Source organism: Eubalaena glacialis, chromosome 3, assembly GCF_028564815.1.
Source record: "Eubalaena glacialis isolate mEubGla1 chromosome 3, mEubGla1.1.hap2.+ XY, whole genome shotgun sequence".
In the NCBI taxonomy this organism is placed as follows: domain Eukaryota; kingdom Metazoa; phylum Chordata; class Mammalia; order Artiodactyla; family Balaenidae; genus Eubalaena; species Eubalaena glacialis.
Genome location: NC_083718.1, coordinates 65,241,470 through 65,267,458, shown reverse-complemented (window position 1 = coordinate 65,267,458; position 25,989 = coordinate 65,241,470). Strand labels below are relative to the sequence as shown.

The 25,989-nt window shown below is 36.0% G+C and overlaps 1 protein-coding gene and 1 non-coding gene across 2 annotated transcripts; both read right to left on the bottom strand.

Moving 5' to 3' along the window:
* Positions 1–1,770: 1,770 nt before the first annotated feature.
* MPC2 (mitochondrial pyruvate carrier 2) lies at positions 1,771–25,944 on the bottom strand. Its single transcript, XM_061185758.1, has 5 exons — positions 25,615–25,944; positions 12,693–12,733; positions 4,946–5,030; positions 4,456–4,567; positions 1,771–1,986 (listed from the first exon to the last, which is right to left on the bottom strand). The coding sequence occupies exons 1-5, from the start codon at positions 25,721–25,723 to the stop codon at positions 1,950–1,952; spliced, it is 384 nt and encodes a 127-aa protein (XP_061041741.1). The 5' UTR covers positions 25,724–25,944; the 3' UTR covers positions 1,771–1,949.
* Positions 22,525–22,631, bottom strand: LOC133089202 (U6 spliceosomal RNA). The gene has a single exon (XR_009700588.1). It is a non-coding gene; the product is annotated as a U6 spliceosomal RNA (small nuclear RNA).
* Positions 25,945–25,989: the final 45 nt, after the last annotated feature.

The following is a 25,989-nucleotide window of genomic DNA, read 5'->3' as shown; positions in this document are numbered from 1 at the left end:
GATGAAAGTTTTTGGGCAGAAAGGAAGCATGAGACAGTCTGTCGACGGAGCTTCTGAGAATCAAAAGGATTGTCTGTGATTGCATCTAAATGCTACAATTAATTTGACTGACAAGTGGGGCTTAGGAGAACCCATATAAGAAAGAGCAGGTTTTAATGAAAAGGGAGTAAAATACCAATTCAACACACACATTTTCATAAACTTTTTTGTATCTGTGCCATATTTCATAGTATATGTTTTTCTTAAATGCTTAACCCTAGAAAATACGTACACATGTGTGCATTCACATGCCAAACAAATTTAACAGTGTGGCTTGAAAAGAGAAAGCAGTAATAATTTGACGCTTCAGGACCTCTTCACTTTTGCCTGTGTCAAATTTTCTAATCCTTCCTCTTCTAAGATGGACAGTGCTTTAATCAACTATACTACAATATAAAATAAAAAGTTAAAAAAAAACCCCAAGAAACTAGACCATGGCAGAAGTGATGGGATATAACTTATGAGATTAGGTTATAAAAAGACTGCAGCTTCTGTCTTAGGAACTCTCTCTCATCCTCTCTCCCTCTCGGATATTTTCACTCTGGGGAAAGCGGCCCTTTTGGTGAAGAACTGATGTCTCTGGCCAAGAGCCAGAGAGGATGTGAGACTGGGCGATATCCATGTGAGAGAGCTCGGAGGCAGATCTCCCCCGAGGTGAGCCTGAGGTGACTGCAGCCCTGGCTGGCCACGTGACTGCATCCTGTGATACCCTGAGCCAGAGGCACAAGCCAGAGGCATTCATCTGAGCTGCTCCAGGATTCTTGACCCACAGAAACTATGAGATAATAAACATTTGTGGTTTTCAGTTAAAATCACTATAATTTTATTGGTTAAAAAAAACAAAACAAAGATGGACAATGCTGAAGGGATAAAAGATAAAGTGCAAGGTTTTCAATTGCTAATTGCCAAATTTTGATTATAGTATACTATTACTCAAAAAGTTCTTTTTGTCACTTGCTTCTTCAAATTTAGAAATAACTGGCTTTGCTGATTCCTCTGACTACAGTTCTAACCAGGATTGGTTTTACTAGGATTTTCAGAAGAAAGGTCAGTACTCCAAATGGGAATTCAAATCAAATATGAATCCTCATAACGGGGACAAAGGTCACACACATTTACAGAAAGCTGACTTATGTCCCAGGCACTCTGCTGGACATCTTCTTTCTTTTTTTTTTTTTTCACACACACACACTGTATGTTATTGGACACTTTCTTAACTTGCCCAAAGTCAGAGATTATAAGTCACACAGCTGGGATTCAAATTCAGGTCTGCCTGACTCTAGAGCTTTTCTGCCACATCACATCAGTTACTGAATATATTTCAAAAATTTACAAATCCTTTGTTACTCTGTAGCTGTAAAAGACTTTCATACAATATACAAAAAATCATATTCTTCACAAGATTCTTCACTTCAAGTTAAAATGTTTTAAAACAGTTTGAGGTGTCATGTTGCTGGCCATTCCACAACCCATTTCCAACTCTCTTTAGCTCTATTTCCTTTCACTTTTAGCTACTTCATCATCCTTCACTGTACACAGATTATTTAACCTTCCGACTGTCTTTTGACTCACTGGAATGTATGTGCTCTTATACGCACACATTTTGGTTGACTAGAACAGAAGGAGGCCAGTGGTATGTATGAGCACTATGATTTATTACGGACAAATAGTAAAAAAAATGTTACTAATATCCATAGATAAATTCCTTAAGTAATATGTAAAGAGACAATATTATTAAAAGTTTGCTTTATTTTTCTGTTGAATCAAGTACTATCTCCCAATTACAGTTAGATTTTATGCCTTACAAACGTTAGCACAGTTAGCATCACCTCATTGACAACTGAATAATAAATCAAACTAGGTCCCAGTGGTTATGTCCACATCTGGGTTGTTAGGGTGATCAAGAACTCTTATTTGTTTGCTTTAGCTTTTAGTCCTTGGTTATATCTATAAAGAAAACAGAAAGAAAAAAAATCATGAATCACAATAGATACATTTATAATAAGAAGGGAATGGGAAGCATATTCCATCTCTTCTTTCTCACTAGTCAAGAGGCTATACAGTTGTAAATACAATCTTCCCAGAAGCTTATAGGAAGAAACAGGCAGATGGGAGAGTAATCCAAGGACTTTATTTGAATCTGGTTTCCAACTGTGAAAACGTCTTAACTGACATATAGTTCCCTGTACAAAAATATTATTTTAATGTAAGAATATTTTCATTCTGGAACTATACAAGAGTATGACAAACATGTGAATATATGTATAAAGTTTACCAAAACGTGGTCATCTAGAACTTTTAATTTTATTTATTTATGGCTGTGTTGGGTCTTCGTTTCTGTGCGAGGGCTTTCTCTAGTTGCGGCAAGTGGGGGCCACTCTTCATCGCAGTGCGTGGGCCTCTCACTATCGCGGCCTCTCTGGCTGTAGAGCACAGGCTCCAGATGCGCAGGCTCAGCAATTGTGGCTCACGGGCCCAGTCGCTCTGCGGCATGTGGGATCTTCCCAGACCAGGGCTCGAACCCGTGTCCTCTGCATTGGCAGGCAGATTCTCAACCACTGAGCCACCAGGGAAGCCCCTAGAACTTTTAATTTTATACTCACAAAGCATCTTTCCTGAGAATAAAATCAATTGGGAATGGGCCTGTCTAATCACTAAAAATAAAATATAATTCTGTGATGCAGGAAGGCTACTGGGTTAGGAGGTTGTAACACTTAAAGTTTATTGAAACTAAGGACAATTTCTTCAATTCTCATTAATTCAAAGAAGAATTAACCACAAAGCTACAGAGTCTTTCCCTTTTACATCACCCTGGGCTTCATTTACTATTCTTCTCAGCTGAAAATAAAGTGGAAAACTGAATAAGCACAAGAAGGAACTTATTCCATGAAGCCTACCATACCTCCTAGATTTCTCAAAAGGTCCTGATTTCAAATATTCAACAGTATTTTCCTAAGTCCTCCAGAGAGTCCAACATTTATATTTCTAACTAAATCTAATCTGCTATTGTAACCGAAAGGCCAAAAATCCTTTTGTTAAACTAAACCTAAATTTCTTTTTTTTTTTTAATTATTTGCTTTATTTATTTTTTTAAATTTTATTTATTTATTTATTTATTTATTTATTTATCTATTTATCTATCTATCTATCTATCTATCTATTTATTTATTTATTTATGAATGACTGTGTTGGGTCTTCGTTTCTGTGCTAGGGCTTTTTCTAGTTGCGGCAAGTGGGGGCCACTCTTCATCGCGGTGCGTGGGCCTCTCACTATCGCGGCCTCTCTAGTTGCGGAGCACAGGCTGCAGACGCGCAGGCTCAGCAATTGTGGCTCACGGGCCCAGTCGCTCCGCGGCATGTGGGATCTTCCCAGACCAGGGCTCGAACTCGTGTCCCCTGCATTGGCAGGCAGATTCTCAACCACTGCGCCACCAGGGAAGCCCTAAACCTGAATTTCTTATATTAGAAATAATATTTCTGAATGTGGCACTTAGTGTTCTCATAGTTCTACTACCATGAGTTAATATAAGGTCAAAATGAGATGGTGCATGAGAAAAGTACTCTGTGAATAAAATCTCTGTACTAATTGAAGTTTAAATTGATATAAGTAAGCCCTAAAAATGGTTGTCAGGCATTGTGTAGAATGAGTGAGTTTATTTATTCATCTATGCGTTATGTGCTAGAATATTATAAACAGCTTACAGAATTAAGCTACTAGTAAAGCTAGGGAATGGTAGAGATGAATGAAATTAAAATGTACTATACTCTGCAGAACAGAATGCCTTCTGAAAGGAAGGTAAATTATATAGCTCAATGTTTTCTATTTCTTTACTGAAATCATTCAATTTTTTTAGTTAAAGAAAGCTGTTATTTATAACATTGTTTTGTAATTTAGGAAGGTTCTATGGTTCAAATAAAGCCAGAGCCTTCATCTAAGCTCACTGCAGAGTGGTAACCAGTCACTGACAAATAATATTAATCACTGAATTTTAAAAATGTCCAGTGCTCACGGAATACATACTTTCCAATGAAACCAGCAGCCTCACTTTAAACATCATTTCCAATACTATATAACTATACATTTAAGTCTCACTTTATTATCTATAATTGAAAGTAAGTGATAAAAAGTTCATGCAGAAAATTACCTAATATATCCTAAATTATATATGTTATCTTATCTTAATAAAAGAGACTCTATCAAAGGGCTGTACATCTAGGTAACACACAGATTTAAAACCTAGGTAACATACTGCCTAACACTTTTAACTCAAACCCCCAGGCTTTCTAGAAATGTTTAATGTCTGCTTCAGGCACATCCTGTCTTAGCATTATATATGAATCTTAAAAAAAAAAAAAGTATTGCCAGCCGAATGGCTTCTGAGGCAGATTTTTTTTTTACATCTGTGGTAAGCTTACCTCCAAATACGAAAGAGCTGAGAGGCTCCTGCTGTCCCAACAAAGAAATTAACAGCAAACAGACTCCAGTTTTTGGGAATAATTACAAGTGAGTATCTTGACCAAATAAACCCTGTTGAAATAAAAATTTTTTTAAAAAAAGCATAGGTACTGCTGCAATCTTCTTTGAATATTTAATATTAGAGTAAAATAATTATAAATAAGACTATGACAACACAAAGTAGGACAAAGAAATGCTATAATTTGAGACTTTAATGAAGTTGCTATAATTCAGCATTACACAAAACACTCAGTTCTTACATCAAAGGGAAATTTTTATAACCCTCCTCTGCTTTCTTTGGCTATAGTCTAATAACTTCCTAGAGATAACACTGTTAATTTCTTTCTGTGTGAGTGTGTGTGTATGTATTTCAAACATGAAACAGCTAAGTACATTGATATAAAACAAAATTATTGAACACCCTGTATGGAAGATATTCATTTAATTTACCTGTAGCCATCAAAACAGCAGATTGGGCTGTGCTGAGTTTTTCTGCAGGTCTGGCCATGTCAGCCATTCCAGCACACACCAACCCCTGGAAATACACATTAACACATAAGAAAGAAAAAAAGCATCATGAGTATGTAGTAATGGTTCTCAATTTTAACTAAAACACAAACTATTTCAGAGATTTTCAGACTGTAGCTATGATTTTAGTATCCATGCATTAAGAAAAAATGTATCATGACAAAAAGTTACAATGAATTCAGAAATGCTTTTTGAATTAAGTTGTATTTTGTTAATCACATTAAACAGCTTCATATATTTGAAAATCAGTAGTGTGTGTATATATTTTTTCTATAAGTATCTTTGTATTTTTGTTCTACAAATGATACTTCTTTCACATAAGAATTTATATATTCTTTATACATGTTGGGAACCATTGGTGTGGAAGATGCCTGAAAGCTATTTGTATAAATTCCTCCTTTCATGTTTTTTGCAACGTTATTCTTTTTTAAAAGTGGAAGTATCAGAAAAACTCTGCTATAATTTTAGTTTCTTGGTTAGATAACTTTTCTTTAATGTCAAAGTATACCTGGTCATTTCTTCTCTGGTGTGTTTTTAACACTGTTTTTTTATAGAATCATACCCTACCATCAGCAACACTCAGAAAGTTTAGTAATGAGTCTTCACTAGAATATTAGTTATGCTACTCTATTGCAGAGATTAGAATACATAACAGAATGATTTTTATTGATGAAAAATTCACACCTATGTAAAATAAGAGAGACTAGTACAAAGAACCCCTACATACCCATCACCCAGTCAACAATTATTGACATTCTGCCATATTTACATCACCTCTCCTCCTCCCTTTCTCCAATTTAAAAAATCAAATCCTAAATACGTCATTAGAAAATATGGTTTTAAGAAATTCATTTTCAGGTTTTTTTGAGTTTCTAAAAGATGCTCTTACATGAAAAATATAAATCAGCACAGGGTTTTTTTCTCCTAAATAGAACGTATGCATACTTGTGAATTTTTACAAATTTAAACCAAATCCAAATGGTTTTGATTTAATAAAGTCAGTAGATCAAGGAAGCAATGATTCTGGCTTAAAAAAGGGGCAAATAGTTAAATACTGAAGTATAAGTAGAGGTAAATCATGACCAATACTACTTTTCTTGTTACTTTTCACCCATAGTCCTGTGATTTTCTTCCCAAGTGGTTCCTAATCATCACTCCTACATTCTTCTTCCAGGTCCCAATGTACATTTTCTCCGTTGTATATCTGTTCCACTTTGTCAGGGTGGAATACTGCCGTTGCAGAGGGGAAGAAAGGGACTGATTTCTAGCATTATTCTACTCAGTCCACGTATTACTACACTGTAATAGATCTATGATGACTATAGGCTATATTCTAGCATTGTCTTTTGGAGGAAGGTAGCAGCCATGATTTTGTTTATGCTCAGAGTATACATTTGATTTTTCTGGGACATGTTAGTAATTGTGCTCTCCCACAGAGGTCTTGAGGCCCCTCTCCCACATTTCTTTCTCTCTCTCTTTTTTTTTTGAAATATTCGCTTTATTATCCTCTCTCTTTATATGTATATATATTTTTTCTGACCCATTTACAAAGAAGTTGTAGACATCATGCCCTTGGACTCCCTAGTATTTTAGTGTACATTTGCTAAGAACAAGACTATCTTCCCATTCTCTTATATACCCACAATCTAATCACAAAATTTAACATGGATAAGACACTGTTGTCTAATACACAGTGCATAGTGTTTTGACATTAAATTTTGACAACTGCCCCCAGATGTCTTTTAAACATTATTTTTCTTGTCCAGAGTAGTTAGGTCAGGATAATACATTGCATTTGGATGGTATGCCTCTTTAGTCTTCTTCTTTTTAAATTATAGTTGATTTATAATACTATATTAGTTTCCTTTCCTGCGTTTCTAAAAAAAAAAGTCCCTTTCTAGGGGATTTCCCTGGTGGTCCAGTGGTAAAGAATCCGCCTTCCAATGCAGGGGACCCGGCTTCGATCCCTGGTTGGAGAACTAAGATCCCACATGCCACAGGGCAACTAAGCCCGCGCACCATAACTACTGAGCCTGCGTGCCTCAACTAGAGAGCCTGCGTGCCACAACTACTGAGCCCATGCACCCTGGAGCCTGCACACCACAACTAGAGAGAAGCCCACGCGCTGCGACGGCACAATGAAGAGCCTGTGCCGCAATGAAAGATCCCACATGCCTCAACGAAGATCCCGAGTGCCGCAACTAAGACCGATGCAGCCAAAAAAAAAACAAAAACAAAAAACCCTTTCTACTTCTATACCACTCTAACCTCATGTAAATTACCTTATAAAATCTTACTGTGAATCTAATCTCTGTCATTTACTAGCTGGGTGACTTTGGTCAAGTTACATAACACATTGTCTTAAATTCCTCATGTATAAAATGAGAATATGAATAGCTACCCTTGCAAAAGAGATATATGATTAAATGAGATAATATGCTTCAAAAATATTTACCATAGTGCCTGGAAAATATTATTATTATCAACAACAAATAGTAGCTTACATCTTTAGAGAAGCAGAGACAAGGGAATACTAGTCTCTGTACCTTTTCCTGTATTTCTAGCCTCAGGGGCAGAAGGTCTGTGTTCCTATTCTTCTTTGTTATGAACCTTATTCAAATAATAGAACTGTAGAGTAAGAGAGTGTGTGGAGTATATCACAAGATTATGTAAAATACTCCCTAACATGGGGAGAAAGTACCAATTATAGAAAGATCCACAGTGACTTTTAAAGGGGGTCCTGTAAGTGTTTAAGAGCCTAGGCTTTGAAGTCAAATTAGAACTGAGGGTTCAAATCCTGACTCTGTCACTTACAACAGTTCTAGTTCTTTGAACCTCAGTACCTTTACACCTTTTTTCTGGTGAAGATTAAATATTAGATAATGTATTAAATAACCCAATACAGAGAGTTTGGCATCTAGTAGATTCAAGTTAGTCCTCTGTGTTTCCATCAATTAAAAACTGGTTTTCAAATGTGTGTGATTCTTTCTGGCACCTGGTTATCTCCACTGGGTGGAGTAAATACTCATCAGATAGTGTAAAACATTTTTTCCTTCCTTTCTTCCTCCTTTCTTTCCTTCCTTCCAATATTTTCTCCTTTAGTAAAAAAAAAAGTCATATGACACTTCTAGAGGAGGGCTAAAAATGAAATACCACTATAGAATATTCCAATTCCAAAATGCTTAGGGATAATAAAGTTCTCAAGATTTTAAACTGTGAATTAGTCTATATAAGTAGTTCCAGCTGGAAAAGCAAGTAGATAGACATTAAAAATCTGCAGAGGTAATCTTGAAATATAGTTTGACTTATTCCTAAGGAGAACAGAAAAGAGAAAAATTAGCCACACAAAATGGCATACTGTTCAAGAGTTAAATATAACCCAGTTGGGAATTCCCTGGTGGTCCAGTGGTTAGGACTCTGCACTTCCACTGGAGGGGGCCTGGGTTTGATCTCTGGTTGGGGAACTAAGATCCCACATGCCGTGCAGAGTGGCCAAAAAAAAAAAAAAAAAAAAAAAATATATATATATATATATAAACCCAGTCTGCACAAAAAGACTATGAACAAAAAGGAAAACGCTCCCTCAACTGACCTCCACATAATAGTTTTCCCAGATTAGCCAATGATATCCATTCCTTCTGTAAACAAGCTAATGAAGCCCATGGCTGAATACTCATGGCTAGGGGCTATTTATTCTGTATTGCACTCATGCATTTTTGCTCTCACCAGTTGAGTTATATTTTTATCAAGTCACTGTGTTTGTCTTCAAACCTGTTTATACCAGTTTTAGTTGTTACTGTAATTTACCTAGTTTAATGAACTAGGTAAACAGGTGAAACACAGAAAGAGGGTTGTTATTTCTATGAAAACTAAAGTGACTGTTTTGGAAAGATTGAATAAAGGCAAGTTAAACTTGCTGTCAAATTTGGTGTGAACAAGACAGATATAAAAAGATGGGGTGAGGGGCTTCCCTGGTGGTGCGGTGGTTAAGAATCTGCCTGCCAATGCAGGGGACATGGGTTCGAGCCCTGGTCCGGGAAGATCCCACATGCCACAGAGCAACTAAGCCCGCGAGCCACAACTACTGAAGCCCACGCGCCTAGAGCCTGTGCTCCGCAACAAGAGAAGCCACTGCAATGAGAAGCCCGCGCACGGTAAGGAAGAGCAGCCCCTGCTCGCGGCAACTAGAGAAAGCCTGTGCAAAGCAACAAAGACCAAATGCAGCCAAAAATAAATAAAATAAAATAAATTTTAAAAGATGGTGGGGAGACAAATCTAGCAGGTTTCTGTTATCATGAAAGTGTGTATAAACTTGCTCTGCTTTAAAGAAAACTAAACTGAAATCATGTAGGATGCACTATGGTATAATTCATCCAAGACAGATGATGTGGAACTCAAAACCAGTGGATCCATACACAAATCAAAGCTTTGGCCTTACAGTAAATGATTGATAAATGAATATGTATTTATAGTCGTTAAGTTAAAATAAAATATTTAAGGGTATGTAGTATTGCTTTTTAGAATTATCCACTTTGACCTTTATAATTAATTATTTGGCTTCAACTAAAGTGGCTAAGAAGGATTCGACCACAGTTAAATCTCTAAAGAAGTATAGTCTAAAATTCTTAATGTAGAACTTAGGTGGCTTGCAGCAGCGACTGCTACATGTCACGTATAGGTTACCATAGATTAATTATTATCAGATGCTCTGGGAAAGGAAAGCATAAACTAAATATCAAAAAAAGTTTCCCCACCCGAGAACAAAACACAGAAATTTCCATTGCTATGCTGTCATCAGGAGACTATGTATGATGTCAACATGAACTTAAAATAGATATTTTTAAAGGAGACAGTCGAGAAAGCACTTATGAGTATATAATACTGTCAATGTTTCAAAACACTGATGGACCAGATCAAAGGAACATCAAAGCTTTTGGTAAAAATCAATGAACTTCTAAACTGTGGTAAATTTGGGGTCAGGGGCGCCCCCAATTTATTGTAAATACATTAAGTCATTCTTATTTTTTATTAATTTATTTTTTAAATTAATTTTTATTGGACTATAGTTGATTTACAATGCTGTATTAGTTTCTGCTGTACAGCAAAGTTAATCAGTTATACATATACATATATCCACTCTTTTTTAGATTATTTTCCCATATAGGTCATTACAGGGTATTAAGTAGAGTTCCTTTTGCTATACAGTAGGTCCTTATGAGTTATCTATTTTATCGTTCTTACTTTTTAAAAAAATTTTTAATTAATTAATTAATTTATGGCCGTGTTGGATCTTTCTGTGCGAGGGCTTTCTCTAGTTGCAGCAAGTGGGGGCCACTCTTCATCGCGGTGTGCGGGCCTCTCACTATCGCGGCCTCTCGTTGCGGAGCATAGGCTCCAGACGCGCAGGCTCAGTAGTTGTGGCTCACGGGCCTAGTCGCTCCGCGGCATGTGGGATCTTCCCAGGCCAGGGCTCGAATCCGTGTCCCCTGCATTGACAGGCAGATTCTCAACCACTGCGCCATCAGGGAAGCCCTCGTTCTTACTTTTTAAATTTTGGTGCTAGAAACAATATTTCAGCAATTAATTCCACTTTGCAGATATAATTTTAAGCGTTGGTAGGGAGCGAAGAGAAAGGAAATAGTAATATACATTTCTTAGTATTTTTTTTTAATATCACTCTTTTAAATGCTTAGAGTATGAGAAGAATCATTAAAGATGATATATTGAAACTTCTTTTTTAAACTGATGGAAGCTTTTCTCAACTTATAAATCTAAAAAGAGAACTGCTCCCTAGTTCTCTGTAAAATATAGCTCCCAACCACTAATTTACTCTAATCTTGTTGTTTTATAGATGAGACAAAAGGGCGGAGACTGAACTTGCCTAAGGCCATAAAATTGAGGGACAGGTAATTCCAGTTCTAACATTCTCAACTACTTAGATCTACAGCTGAGTTTCCGAATTGTTCTAACAATTTAAAACAGTACATTTAAGAGAATTAAAATAGCCTACAACCCAAACAAAAAACAACTTTATTAAAACTTGGGCAAAGGGTTTAAATAGATACTTTTCCAAAGAAAATGTAAAAATGGTCAATAAGCACATGAAAAGATGCTCAGCATAACTAATCATATTAGGTGCACATCAAAACCACAATGAGACACCACTTCACACCCATTAGAATGGCTATTATAAAACAACAGCAACAACAAAAGTAAAAAGTGTTGGCAGGGATATGGAGAAATTGATTGGAACCCCCGTGAATTGCTGGTGGAAGTGTAAAATAGTGCACCTGCTATGGAATATGGTACAGCAGTTCTGAATATACTGAATTACCATATGATTCAGCAATTCCACGTGTAGGTATATACCCAAAAGAACTGAAAGCAGGTCTGGAACAGATATTGTACACCATTGTTCATAACGGCATTATTCACACTAGCCAAAAGGTGAAGCAACCCAAGTGTCCATTAACAGATGACTGAATAAACAAAATGTGACATATACATACAATGAAATATTCAGACTTAAAAAGGAAGGAAATTCTGACACATACTACAACATAGGTGAACCTTCAGGACATTATGCTAAGTGAAATATGCCAGGCACAAAAAGACAAATACTGTATGATTTCACTTATATAAGGTACCTAGAGTAGACAAATTCACAGATAGAAAGTAGAATGGTGGTTTCCAGGGGCTAGGGAAGAGGGAAATGAGCTATTGTTTAATGGGTTCAGAGTTTTAGTTCTGCAAGATAAAAAGAGTCCTAGAGATTGGATGCACACTGATGTGAATGTACTCAACACGAAAAAAATGGTTAAAATGATAATTTTATGTGTATTTTATTACAGTTAAAAAAAAAGCCTGCACACCAGTAGTTTTCAAACTTTAGAAGTCATCAGAATCACCTGGAGGGCTTATTAAGACACAAATTACTGGGCTCCATCCCTATAGTTTCAGATTTAGTAAATCTGTGATGTGGCCTGAAAATGTGCATATCTAACATATTCCTGGGTGATGCCAATGCTGCAGGTCCAGGGATGACACTTCGAGAAGCACTGCATTAAGCCAAAACTGGCCCTTCCAACATAAAGTCAATGATTTGTTATTAACAGCCATCGCAATTATTTCTTTTCAGCTAAATGAGAGCTTTAGGAATGGAAACTCTGGCATAGTGTAAGAGCATTGGTCTTGGAGTCAGAAGTCCCATATTCTATCATTTCCCAAATGTTAATATATATACCCTTGGATAAATTCTTCTACTTTTTGAGAATAACTTTCCTTGCCTCTATTTTAGTGTTAGTATCTGAAGTTCTCATACTAAATTAATAACAAAAGTTAATTTGGGGGTGTTCTAACTAATTTAATGTTTTACATAGTCACAAAATTTTAGAATGAAGTTTCATGTTCCTAGGGCCCATAATTATAAGCTTTTTGATAACAATACGTTCCCCAAAGGGCTCTTACCTATCTAAGGAGTTCAGAAAAACTAAAGTAGGTAGTATGCTTTATGCAGTAAAAATGATACATCTGAGAGTATTTGTATAAAATTACTTCAAGACATACCATGAACATTTAAAAGTACATCCTTCAGAAAAGTTACCTCAAATTAATAAGCTCCTTTAAAGAATATCTTTTTCAGTAGCTTCTGCAAAAATTCAAGACTTACCCATTTCATAATTGGGGCCCAGAAAAATACTGTTTTGGGACCTGAAAAAAAAAAATGAAAAATTTAGCAATAAACCAACTATTTTCAATATGTCTTTTAATAGCCATCACCACATTTCAAAAACTCAAAGGTTTATCAATCTATTTCTAATAATTTTTACTATGCTTTCTGCATACTTTGTATTTAAGTTAAAATTTAGAGAGTCACCACACTATCAATCTTTCATACAAGTTGTTTTGATCTCCTTGTCAATTATTTGTATTTTTGTGAACTATTAAAATTAGCTAAAGTATAATGGAGATGGTTTCGGAAACCATTCCTAACGTTTCGCCTTGAACATGGAACTTAATGTTATTTCACTTAAGGATAATCTTGAAGTTGAGGAAATGACAAATTATGGAATTTTTGTGATACGAGCCACAGTAGATATTTTTTATTAGTTTTTGGCTGCAGTGGGTCTTCGTTGCTGCGTGCAAGCTTTCTCTAGTTGCAGCGAGCCGGGGGGGCTACTCTTCATTGCGGTGCGTGGGCTTCTCACTGCGGTGGCTTCTCTTGTTGCGGAGCACCGGCTCTAGGCGCGCGGGCTTTAGTAGTTGCAGCATGCAGGCTCGGTAGTTGTGGCACGTGGGCCCTAGAGCACGTGGGCTTCAGTAGTTGCGGCTTGTGGGCTCAGTAGTTGAGGCGCGCGGGCTCTAGAGCGCAGGCTCAGTAGTTGTGGTGCACGGGCTTAGTTGCTCTGCGGCATGTGGGAGCTTCCTTGACCAGGGATCGAACCCAGGTCCCCTGCATGGCAGGCGGATTCTCAACCACTGTGCCACCAGGGAAGTCCCAGATATTTATATATTCACTAATTCTATTAATATTTATTATTATAAATGACATGTCACCACATGTATTCTAGTAAAAGTTCTTATAAAAATTCTATATATTCTAGTAAAAAATTAATGACCCTAACTTTAAAGGGCACATGAGAAAGTGGAAAGCCTAGATTTGTAAGCTCCTTAATAGCAGGGTCCTTGTTTTAGTTATCCTGGTACTCATCTGCCTCGTGCAAAATGTTCAATAAATGTTGACAGTATTGAAAATGACTATGGTTTCTTAGATAACCTTGAATTTGAGAAGCATGATGTTTCAGAGCTGGAAGGACACTCAGAGATCATCTAATCTAAATCCTTCATTTTACCGATAAGGCTCAGAGAAGTTCCATAACCTACTCAAGTCATGCGGCTAGTAAGCCCAGAATTGTAACTAGAACCTAAGTCTTCTAACTCTTAAACTTGTGCTCTTTAACCACATAACATAACTGTGCCCACTTGTAACTCTTCCAAATTATATGTCTCTTTTAACCTTCCAGGGGTTACAGTGACAGGAGAGAAACAGAGTTTGTCCATGGTAATTTAAAAGCTAAATCCAATACAAATTAATACGGTATGTATGCTCTCAACACGCTGGATCAACAAAAGACATTTATTTCTTAACACAAAAATTAATCAATTTCACATAAGACAACAGTGATTTTAAGCAAATTCGAAATTAAAAAAATCTAATTATAATTTATATTCTAATTATATAATTATAAATCTAATTGTATTATTTCTGCCTTAATATTCCACTTTACTTTGTAAGAATAAATAATTTGTTTTTACGGATCACAAAAATCACATCTAAAATGGCATCATCACCCAAATGTAACACATTTATTTCTCTTCATCTACTCCCAGTAATATTTCTCAAATAGCACCAGCAGGTAAAGATGGATTTATCCAGTTTCCCCCCAGTGGGTGAGCATTCACTGTCATTAATAATCAAGGAATGTTTCTGTTCACATACACATAAATAACATTTAAAAGATAAAATTGACTTAAACCTATTATTTAGGAACAAAACAAAAGATAGTGAAATTGAAAAAGCATGGAGGTAAAAAAAAAGAAAAAGCACATAGCTAAGTTAAGATCCAGTCATAGTTGTAGGTTTAATTTGTTGCAGAGAAGACCACTCATTCGTTCACCCATAATAATTACTGCATGCTTTACAGTGTCGTAGGCACTGCGGATGCATTGGTAAATAAAACACAGTGCTGGCTTTAAAGGGCCTAAGCACAAGCTACTAGTCCCCTTATTTGGCCTTGTCTTCATCTGGCTAACTCCTAATATCCTTCAAAAACTCATTGAAGGTTTCATCTCCTCAAGGAAGCCTTCTTTAACATCTCCAGGTTAGATTAAATGCTCCTCTGAACTCCCAGAGCAGCCTGTCTATTCTTCTAGTTTTCTGCACTTAACAATTAAACTGATCTATTTACGCATCTGTCACTTTAATTAGGCAAGGTCTAGAAGTCAAAGCCTGTTTCTTAGTTTTTCTTGACAAATAATATTTTTGAACAGAATTGAATTGGATTAACCATATCCAGGAGAGATGCTAATCAAAGATACTCAAATTTTAGGTTTGATCCAGATTTGCCTTGACACCGCTTCATCCTCAAGGCTGGGATTTCAGGGACATCAGGTTCCCTTTACATCAGGGAACTGGTACTAGACTTTCACTCATTAGTTACTCTACTCTTAGACCATGATACTTCCCTTTTTGGCTCCTGAAAATTCTTCCCATGAGTCTGATGCCATAATGCACTAATCCTATAAGTCAATCTTTTCAAACTCTGGTTATTTTATTTAGTTTGAGTTTCTGAGATTCCTATCATCACACCTGGTTTATTTTCTTTGTCATATACAAAGTCTCAGGGTCATATGCAGTATCAATTACCAAGTTTATTTTTTATCCCTGCATGAAGCTTGGCTTCATCACTCAAGGGTAAGCCAATACATTGTTTTTGTCTCTGGCTTTGGATTCCCCAACAGAATCCTCTCTTCCTATTTCAAAACTGATGCTTCCTCTTCTGCCACCCCAAAAACTGTTTCCTGAGCAATGCCTCTAAGGTTCTGGTTTCTTTACAAGCTGAAATGGTTGACCCTTCAGGGTTAAAGAACAGTCAAGCTTTTCAGTAGGTTTGCCTGGTAACTAATTTACTCAACTGCCCTGAGCTAGGTGATAATTTTAAAATAAAAACTGCCCTTCTCCCACACAACTGAACCAAACAAAAACTTCGAACATGAAATTATGGTTGCTAGAACGTGGGCCAAAGAGAAGTTTAAATATTTTATTTAGTGCATAATTTTAAACTATAAAACAAAGCCTAAATTAGTTTAACAACTGGTAAGCACTGAATTTAAAAACATCAGTAGCAAATATATATTAATAAGACATTCTAAATTTCTAATTTTTCTGAAATATCAGAGGATGCTGACACCTGACACAAATAATTAGGGTTGGAGATCTGTAAGTGCAAACAAGCAGTGTTTTCTTCATTGTTAAAAAAAGGAAAAAATAGCTAGCAATACCCATGATCATATAATAGGTTAACAAAAAATTTTAAAGAAAACTTATTTTAGTTCACCCTTCCATTTTATCTTAGCTAATCATTTTCTACCTTAAAAGTAAAGAAGTCAAATAAATATAGATGTGTATGAATTCAGGAACAGAGGCTATCTTCTTGAAAACAGCAATCAGTCAATCATGGAAATGGTAATGAGGAAACATCCCAACTGATTTTGACATTTAAAATGTAAAGTTTAAAAAAAATTGTTTATTTAAGTATAGTTGATTTATAATGTGTTAGTTTCAGGTGTACAGAAAAGTGATTCAGTTATACATATATAACTATATTCTTTTTCAGATTCTTTTCCATTTTCAGGTTATTACAAGGTATTGAACATAGTTCCCTGTGCTGTACAGTAGGTCCTTGTTATTTACCTAAAACAAAAAGTTTTGACAAAAACATATTTGGAAACAGGTGTCACATAAACAGTGAGAATATAATGTCACATTGTCCTTCTAGACCTGGGAAAAATAGGTTTATGTTCTACAATGACATAGCTATTCTCACTGGAGAGCATTAAAAAAATGAAGTCATTAAATAATCATGATACCTGAAGTGATTATAACACCTTAAAATCAAGATAAGCATAAGTACAAATAGAGTATCTAGCTAACATTCATTATGATGAATGAAAAAACTTGATTAGGCAGAAATTTTGAATTGCTGAAAATATATTGAATAAAAAGCAGCTCTTAAGAAATTTAATTTGAAGTCCAAGATGAGGGAAGTGTGTCCCCATCAGATATAAATATACATTCCTTTAGACAAAGAATTAACTAACAATTAACACATTTTCATCTTGTTTTTTATAAGTCCACTCTTGGAAGTTGGAAAAGGCCTCAAATGCTGACTATTTAAAACTATGAACTATACAGCAAAACAAACATATGGTTACAAAAGGGGAGAGGAAGGCGGGGAGGGACAAATTAGGAGTATGGGATTAACAGATACAAACTACTATACATAAAATAGATGAGCAACAAGGATTGACTATAAAACTATGAACTATTTTCAAGCATAACAAAAAATACGAAGAATAATATAATGGTCATTTTCTTTTGTGTTGTTATATGTTTTTCTGATTTTTAAAGTGAAACTGATGTTTTCTAAAGTTCAAACTTTCATGGAAGAATTTGAAAAATTCTGCAAGGGAATATCACAACCAAATATGTAAGAGACATAAGAGACCTACATTTTCAGACAAATTAACAAATCTAGTTGCCTTGATGAACTTTGATGAACCTATTAATAAAACAATGACATAATTTTACTTCCTAATTTCCTTACCTGAGAGGAATGACTGCTAATGAAATACTTTATAAATTCTACCCAGAAAGTATGTCATTTATTGTATGTATGATTCTCTTCCTAGGGAAAGACTTCCTTCTTGGAACAGAATAAGTAACTTTTACACACATGCAAACGTACACATATACAAATATTCAATTGAGGTGCTCCCAATGTTGAGAATAAAGTTCTTACTGAATGCCATCCACTGCTCCACCGAATCCCTTTCATACCATTTCTCTACGGTTTACTGCTTTCAACATCCCTCAACTTTCCTCTAACGTTCCTTGTATTAAGCAAGTCCATCTGTTTGCCATCATGTAGCCAGCTACTTACAAGTTCACACAGATATTGACAGTCAAAGATTACTCATTTTTATTTGTACTAAAGCTAGTTCTGATTTCATACCGAGAACATGATGGGGCTTTAGAGCCAAGCAATCTTTATATCTCGTGGAAGGCCTTGGAAAGAGCTCACTCAAATAGCACCCAGAACGTCATAGGTGTATAATGATTTTTAAAATGTTGATTGAAAACAGGCTTTGGTGAAAATGCCAAAGAAAAATAACAGGTGAAGTGACTAGCTATGATAGCCAATATGCATTTTAGGGTTGATACATTTTAAATTTATACATTTCTTCAGTAACAAAGAATCAATGACTTCTAGATTTAGAAAGACTGTTGAAATCATCTAGTTCAGGCATTCATTTTATAAACCAGGTAAATGAGGCCCAGAGAGGTAAAATTACTTACATAAAATACATAGCACAACAAGGATAAAAACTTAGATCCCTAAAACCTAATCTAACAATAATTATATAGTCTTCCCTGATGAAATCTGAGTTTCTTGAAGCCTCTGAAACTAAGAAAAGCCCTAGCAGAAATACCAAATTGTAGACTATTACAGCTGGAAAGAAACTTAAAGAAAATCCAAATTCTTCTACTTTTATACATGAAAAAGAAAAGGCACTTAAAAGTTAAGTAATTTGTCTCATATTCAGATAGCTCCAGATAGAGCAAGGACCAGAATACAGGCCTCTTTGATCCTAGTACTCTTTCTGCTATGCCGTACCACACTTTAAATGTACTTCACACTCTCTCATAGACAAAATTAATATTATTACATGACTTGGAAATGACAGACTATTTTTTTTTAAACTGAAGTACAGTTGATTTACAATGTTGTGTCAGTTTCAGGTGTACAGCAAAATGATTCAGTTTTATATATATATATATAAAACTATATATATATATATTCTTTTTCAGATTCTTTTTGCTTACAGATTATTACAAAATATTGAGTATAGTTCCCTGTGCTATACAGTAGGTCCTTGTTGGTTATCTATTTTATATATAGCGGAGTGTATATAACAAACTCTTTATAGCTTCTCTTAGGGCTTGCTTCTCCTTTAGTACATCTAATTAATCAAATTAGATGAGGCATGAACAGTCTTAATTTCTTAAAATTAGTTTAAAATCAGGTTAGTGGGCAAAAGTTATGTTAAGTGTCAAACTAACAACTACAACAAGGATTGTATTACTTTTATGATCTCTTCTGAGAATACAAAATCTCTGTGGCCAGGGATTTTAATTTTATTCACTAAAATATCTCAAATGCCAAAACAGTATCTAATATACAGCAGGCCCTCAAAAATATTAAATAATTCAACTTTCTTGGAGCTAACTAGTTTAAAGATATTCTATTTTTCACCAATATCTTACAACTGTATTTGAAATCCCAACTTTCCATTTTGGTTCTCATTCCTTAATTTTAAGGTAACAGAGGTTATAACTGTAAAAAATAATATATGTATATTTACATATTTAGTGTATATATTTAGACATAATATATATTAACAATATGTTTAAGAATATATTTATATAGAGAGATGTATTATACATGGTATATAATACAGATATATTTAATATGATATGGATATCTAGATGTCTATCCTAGACTGGCATTAAAATTCTTCAGATAATCTCTGTAGGAAGAAAATAAATTGTTCTAACAGAGACGCTAAATAACCATGTTAATACATAACTGTGTGGGTTTCTACACTGGTTATTTGATCCCCATTTGGCTTTATTTACATAAAATAAAACAATATATTCTCTGAACTAAGTTGTATTAAACTATCTAGTATAACATCAATTCCCTTAGCATTTAATTTTGAATTTTTTTGATAAAGATATTCCCTTATGAACACTGCTAATAATGGTTCATTTAGTATGTTTTTATTTTAAAAAATATTCTCTAGGTCTGTAAGATAAAAAGGAAAAACCAATTCTCTTACCTAGGAAAAATGAAAATATTCCTGTTATGAAGACCTTAAAGTAACTTTTCCCATGAGCCTTCCCAGAGAGAACGCCATGCAATGTACAGAATATTCTCAGCAACAGCAAATTAAACACTGCAACACGTTTCATAGAAGTATTTTTTCAGCAGTTCTTCCACTTAAGCCAAAATGTAATTCAATATAAGCAAAGCTATGGTAAGCAAAATTATATGGCTCAGATAGCTGTTTTCTGGGCTGACTTAATTGAAGGATAGTTTTTATTTATTTATTTTTATTATTTATTTCTTATTTAATTCTATTTTTTCCCCCAGTTCTATTGAGATATAACTTTTTTTTTTTTTTTTTTTTGCTGCACCACACGGCTTGTGGGATCTTAGTTCCCCAACCAGGGATTGAACCCGGGCCATGGCAGTGAAAGCACCAAGTCCTAACCACTGGACCTCCAGGGAATTCCCGAGATATAACTCTTTAGAGACTCTTTGGACTCTTTAGAGCTGAGGTCTCCTAACTTCTTTTGAACACACTGCCCCATCAGTTAAAAAAAAAAAATTTTGAGCATACACCCCCTATATACAGTCCATATATATACATATATATAAATTAATACATATAGACTCCATAGAATTTAGTTGTATACAGATTTTCCTTGATTTATGATAGGGTTACATCCCAATAAATCCATTGAAGGTTGAAAATATCATAAATTGAAAATTTATTTAATACACCTAACTTACTGAAGTATCATAGCTTAGCCTAGCCTACCTTTAACATGCTCAGGACACTTACATTAGCTTACAGTTGGGCAAAATCATCTAACACAAAGCCTATTTTATAATAAATTGTTGAATATCTCATGTAATTTATTGAATACTGTACTGAAAAACAGAATGGCTATATGGGTGCAGAATGGATGTACTGATTGTTTACCACATGACTGACTGTGAGTTGTGGCTCGTTGCTGCCGCCCAGCATCATGAGAGCATCGTACCACATATCACTAGCCCAGGAAAAGATCAAAATTCAAAATTCAAAGTACAGTTTCTACTGAATTTGTATTGCTTTTGAACCATCTTGTAAAGTTGAAAAATCTTAAGTCTAACCATCGTAATGAAGGGACTATTTACACATACATATATATGTGTACTAATTTATTTTTATATTGTAAACCATATACAAAATGGAAACTTTAAAAAGATAAAGCAATAGTAAGTATTAATAGAAGTCCTATTGTTTTCTTCCTACATTCCAATGTTTCATTTTGTGCATGCTTTGGGATGATTCACCCCATTTTGGAGTTCATAAGTACAAAGGAATGACACTCCACTAATAAATTTTTTTTTCCCAACTAAGCTTTTAAGTAAACACTGGGCAGCATGACTTCAAGGTTATTTCTTTGAACAAATATCTAGAGGGTAGCTATGCAGCTGGTTAGTGTGGAGTCACATACTTTTATAGTCAGGAGATGGTGGGGGGAGTGACATATCTTATGAGAATTGAACTTGCTAGGACACACATTTGGTTAGAACTCTATTCTTTTTTTTTTTTTTCTGTTTTTTTTCTTAACATCTTTATTGGAGTATAAATGCTTTACAATGTTGTGTTAGTTTCTGCTGTATAACAAAGTGAATCAGCTATATGTATACATATATCCCCATATCCCCTCCCTCTTGTGTCTCCCTCCCACCCTCCCTATCCCACCCCTCTAGGTGGTCACAAAGCACCGAGCTGATCTCCCTGTGCTATGCTGCTGCTTCCCACTAGCTATCTATTTTACATTTGGTAGTGTATATATGTCAATGCTACTCTCTCACTTCATCCCAGCTTACCCTTCCCCCTCCCCGTGTCCTCACATCTGCATCTTTATTCCTGTCCTGCCCCTAGGTTCGTCAGGACCAAGTTTTTTTTGTTTTAGCTTCCATATATATGTGTTAGCATACGGTATTTGTTTTTCTCTTTCTGACTTACTTCACTCTATATGACGGACTCTAGGTCCATCCACCTCACTACAAAATAACTCAATTTCGTTTCTTTTTATGGCTGAGTAATATTCCATTGTATATAGGTGCCACATCTTCTTTATCCATTCATCTGTCGATGGACACTTAGGTTGCTTCCATGTCCTGGCTGTTGTAAATAGTGCTGCAATGAACATTGTGGTACATGTCTCTTTTTGAATTATGGTTTTCTCAGGGTATATGCCCAGTAGTGGGATTGCTGGGTCATATGGTAGTTCTATTTTTAGTTTTTTAAGGAACCTCCATACTGTTCTCCATAGTGGCTGTATCAATTTACATTCCCACCAACAGTGCAAGAGGGTTGCCTTTTCTCCATATGCTCTCCAGCATTTACTGTTTGTAGATTTTTTGATGATGGCCATTCTGACCGGTGTGAGGTGATATCTCATTGTAGTTTTGATTTGCATTTCTCTAATGATTAGTGATGTTGAGCATCCTTTCATGTGTTTGTTGGCAATCTGTATATCTTCTTTGGAGAAATGTCTATTTAGGTCTTCCGCCCATTTTTGGATTGGGTTGTTTGTTTTTTTGATATTGAGCTGCATGAGCTGCTTGCATATTTTAGAGATTAATCCTTGGTTAGTTGTTTCATTTGCAAATATTTTCTCCCATTCTGAGGGCTGTCTTTTCGTCTTGTTTATGGCTTCCTTTGCCATGCAAAAGCTTTTAAGTTTCATTAGGTCCCATTTGTTTATTTTTGTTTTTATTTCCATTTCTCTAGGAGGTGGGTCAAAAAGGATCTTGCTGTGATTTATTTATTTATTATTTTTATAAACATCTTTATTGGAGTATAATTGCTTAAAAAATATGGAACGCTTCACGAATTTGCATGTCACCCTTGCGCAGAGGCCATGCTCATCTTCTCTGTATTGTTCCAATATTAGTATATGTGCTGCCAAAGAGAGCACTGCTGTGATTTATATCATAGAGTGTTCTGCCTATGTTTTCCTCTAAGAGTTTTGTACTGTCTGGCCTTATATTTAGGTCTTTAATCCATTTTGAGTTTATTTTTATGTATGGTGTTAGGGAGTGTTCTAATTTCATTCTTTTACATGTAGCTGTCCAGTTTTCCCAGCACCACTTATTGAAGAGGCTGTCGTTTCTCCATTGTATATTCTTGCCTCCTTTATCAAAGACAAGGTGACCATATGCGCGTGGGTTTATCTCTGGGCTTTCTATCCTGTTCCATTGATCTATATTTCTGTTTTTGTGCCAGTACCATACTGTCTTGATTACTGTAGCTTTGTAGTATAGTCTGAAGTCAGGGAGCCTGATTCCTCCAGCTCCATTTTTCTTTCTCAAGATTGCTTTGGCTATTCGGGGTCTTTTGTGTTTCCATACAAACTGTGAAATTTTTTTTCTAGTTCTGTGAAAAATGCCATTGGTAGTTTGATAAGGATTGCACTGAATCTGTAGACTGCTTTGGGTAGTATAGTCATTTTCACAATGTTGATTCTTCCAATCCAAGAACATGGTATATCTCCATCTGTTTGTATCGTCTTTAATTTCTTTCATCAGTGTCTTACAGTTTTCTGCATACAGGTCTTTTGTCTCCTTCTGTAGGTTTATTCCTAGGTATTTTATTCTTTTTGTTGCAATGGTAAATGGGAGTGTTTCCTTAATTTCTCTTTCAGATTCTTCATCATTAGTGTACAGGAATGCAAGAGATTTCTGTGCATTAATTTTGTATACTGTTACTTTATCGAATTCATTGATTAGCTCTAGTAGTTTTCTGGTAGCTTCTTTAGGATTCTCTATGTATACAGAACACTATTCTTGCTCTACAGAAGTAGATTCTGTGCCAGAGACAATATGTAGAAAAATGGATGATGAAGGCCACAGGTCTAACCCTATATATAATGCAATATTCTACTCTAATATATATTTATTTAAAAACATATTCTTGTAAACTGTCTCGACGTACTTGTCAATGATACAATGAAATCTCAAAAATTTAGCCTTGCATATTACTGTAAAAACCTCCAGTATGTGAATCTACTCTAATGTTTAATATAATGATTCAATAACATACTATTATGCAAAATAGTACCCAAAAACCTTGAATATTCACTCTGATAACTCTTGGAACAATAATCAGTGTTTCCTCAGATTTTATTGAATACTTATGAATCAATCAACAGTTATATTTTTCATGTTTCTTCATTTCTACAATGGTGTGCCTACCCTACAACATTTTAATCACAAATAATTTTGCAATGATAGGTATTCTTACTCTGCATATTGGTGAAAAGCTTAATAAGAGGGAACTAACACTAACATTTGTTGAGAGTCTACGTGCAAACACTGCTACATGTTTTACAGACACTTAACTTTCACAACAATCCTTAAATGGTGATAATTATTATCCCCATTTCATAGATTAGAACTAAAGGTTGGGGTCAAGGTCACACAGCCAAGATTCAAATCCAGGTCAGTCTGGCTTCAAAGCCTATGCTCCTTCTATTACACTGAAAAAAAAGGGTTACAATAACTGAACTAGTCCAAGAGTATACAGATAAAATGCACAATCTACTAACCAATCTCAAATGAAAGATAATTCCTTTTCAATATAAAAGTCGAATAAAGTATTATAAAGAATCATTATAGGTAGTTAAAGCCAAGGCCTTGGAAAAGATCACTATAAAACTACCCTCCAATTCTGTTTTAAAGTAGTTTAAAATTGCTCCTCCTCTATCCTGTCTTTATCCTACAACCCAAACACAGAGCTTAAGAGGGTCAGGGTTGACTACACAGAATTCAGTTGAGTCTGAAGCCCAGATTATTACAGAAGCATTGCCCAATTCTCCCTCCTGAAAATCTCTGCCACAAAACACAGCATAATTCCAAAAATTGTGTGTTAAAAGAACCAAAAGGCAAATAAACTAAATAAGCTTCTTCATCAATAAAAACCTCTCCTTAAAGATCAATTTGATAAGGGGTAAACTACTGCAATAAGTAATATTATACTAAAGTATAATTCCAAGACACAGTTCACTCCATTATCAAACTGGAAATTAGATTTAGTAACCATCTCAGACTCCCAAGAGCTGCTTCATAGTCAGGTATGTGGGGAGATAGAGAGTTGGAGGAATTGGGATCTTCCAGTTTCTTACAGAATTATTTTTTTCAACCACAAGAACATTGTTTTCCAATAGGTTAAAGAGAGAGCTAACATTTACTGAGCATTTGTGAAGAATCAAACACATACGTTATCTTTAACTCTCACATCGATCACATTTTACAGAAACTAAGATCTAGGATTTCGCCCAAGGTCACATCGATAGTAAGCAGCACAGCAGAATTTAAAACCAGGTCTGTCCACACAAAAAGGTCCAGGGAGAGCTTGTTCAGTAGTAATTTCATAAATAAGGATAGACTTAAACAAACTAGACCTATGCGGCAAGGAATGACACTGACTCAGAAACCGGCTAACACATCCGCAGGCCTGTCAGCTGGAGCTGAAGGAAGTATGACCTTTACCCCAAACCCTCCGGGGCAGAAAGACAGCTCTTCTCCGCGTGGGTCAATATACCACTACTCATGGAGGGAAAGAGGAGAGAATGAGGTTTCCTGGTGGCCCAGACCCTTTCTTGGCCGCAGAAATGGAGAAGGATCAAACCCAGAGGCTCGGTCCGGGTCTGAGTTGTGCCTAAGGGAAGGGGTGCGACAAAGGTCGCAAAGGGCGCAGACTTGAAAATAACGAGTTTATGAGAGATGCTGGAAAAGAAAACATGAAAAGCAGGGAGCATGGGAAAGTACACGGATTCACTTGAGGGAAGGGGGTTGGGGCTGTGGGTGATGCCTCCAGCGGCAGAGTTGTCAGTGGGCCTCTAAAGGGAGGGAAGGGACAGGGAGGGAAGGTCTCGGTGGGAGCCACTTTGGGTTCATTACCTGCCGGGTGGTTGTACAACGGCCTCAGTTTCTCAGGCAGCAGAAGCTCCACTTTATCAAGGACCCGGTGGTAGGAGGCCCGCAGGCCCCGGGCGCCGGCGGCTGACATTTCTGCGGACGAGTGATCGTGGGCAGCTGGGTAGGGCAGCGGCCGCGTGCTCCTCCCCGGCTGGCAATGAAGGGCAGCTCGTCACTTTCCCCTGTCTCAACGCCTCGCGCCCTCCTCTCTCCCAAGGCAGCTCAGCCTGCTCCCCTATAAACCGCCCGGCGGCCCGCGCCTAGAGAAGATTGTGGGGGCGGAGACTCTGCAACGGCCCGCCCCGAGCCCGCCTCCTGGCCTCCGACTGCCTAGAGGGAGGAGGAGTCATGGAAACA

Bases quoted from the DNA above. Each gene is read 5' to 3' on its own strand.
- MPC2 (XM_061185758.1), bottom strand. From the start codon at position 25,723: ATGTCAGCCGCCGGCGCCCGGGGCCTGCGGGCCTCCTACCACCGGGTC. The intron at 5,031-12,692 runs GTAAGTCTTGAA...GTGTATTTCCAG, and splicing joins GGGCCCCAATTATGAAATGG to GGGTTGGTGTGTGCTGGAAT. The intron at 1,987-4,455 runs GTAAGCTTACCA...TTTTCTTTATAG, and splicing joins CAGCTCTTTCGTATTTGGAG to ATATAACCAAGGACTAAAAG.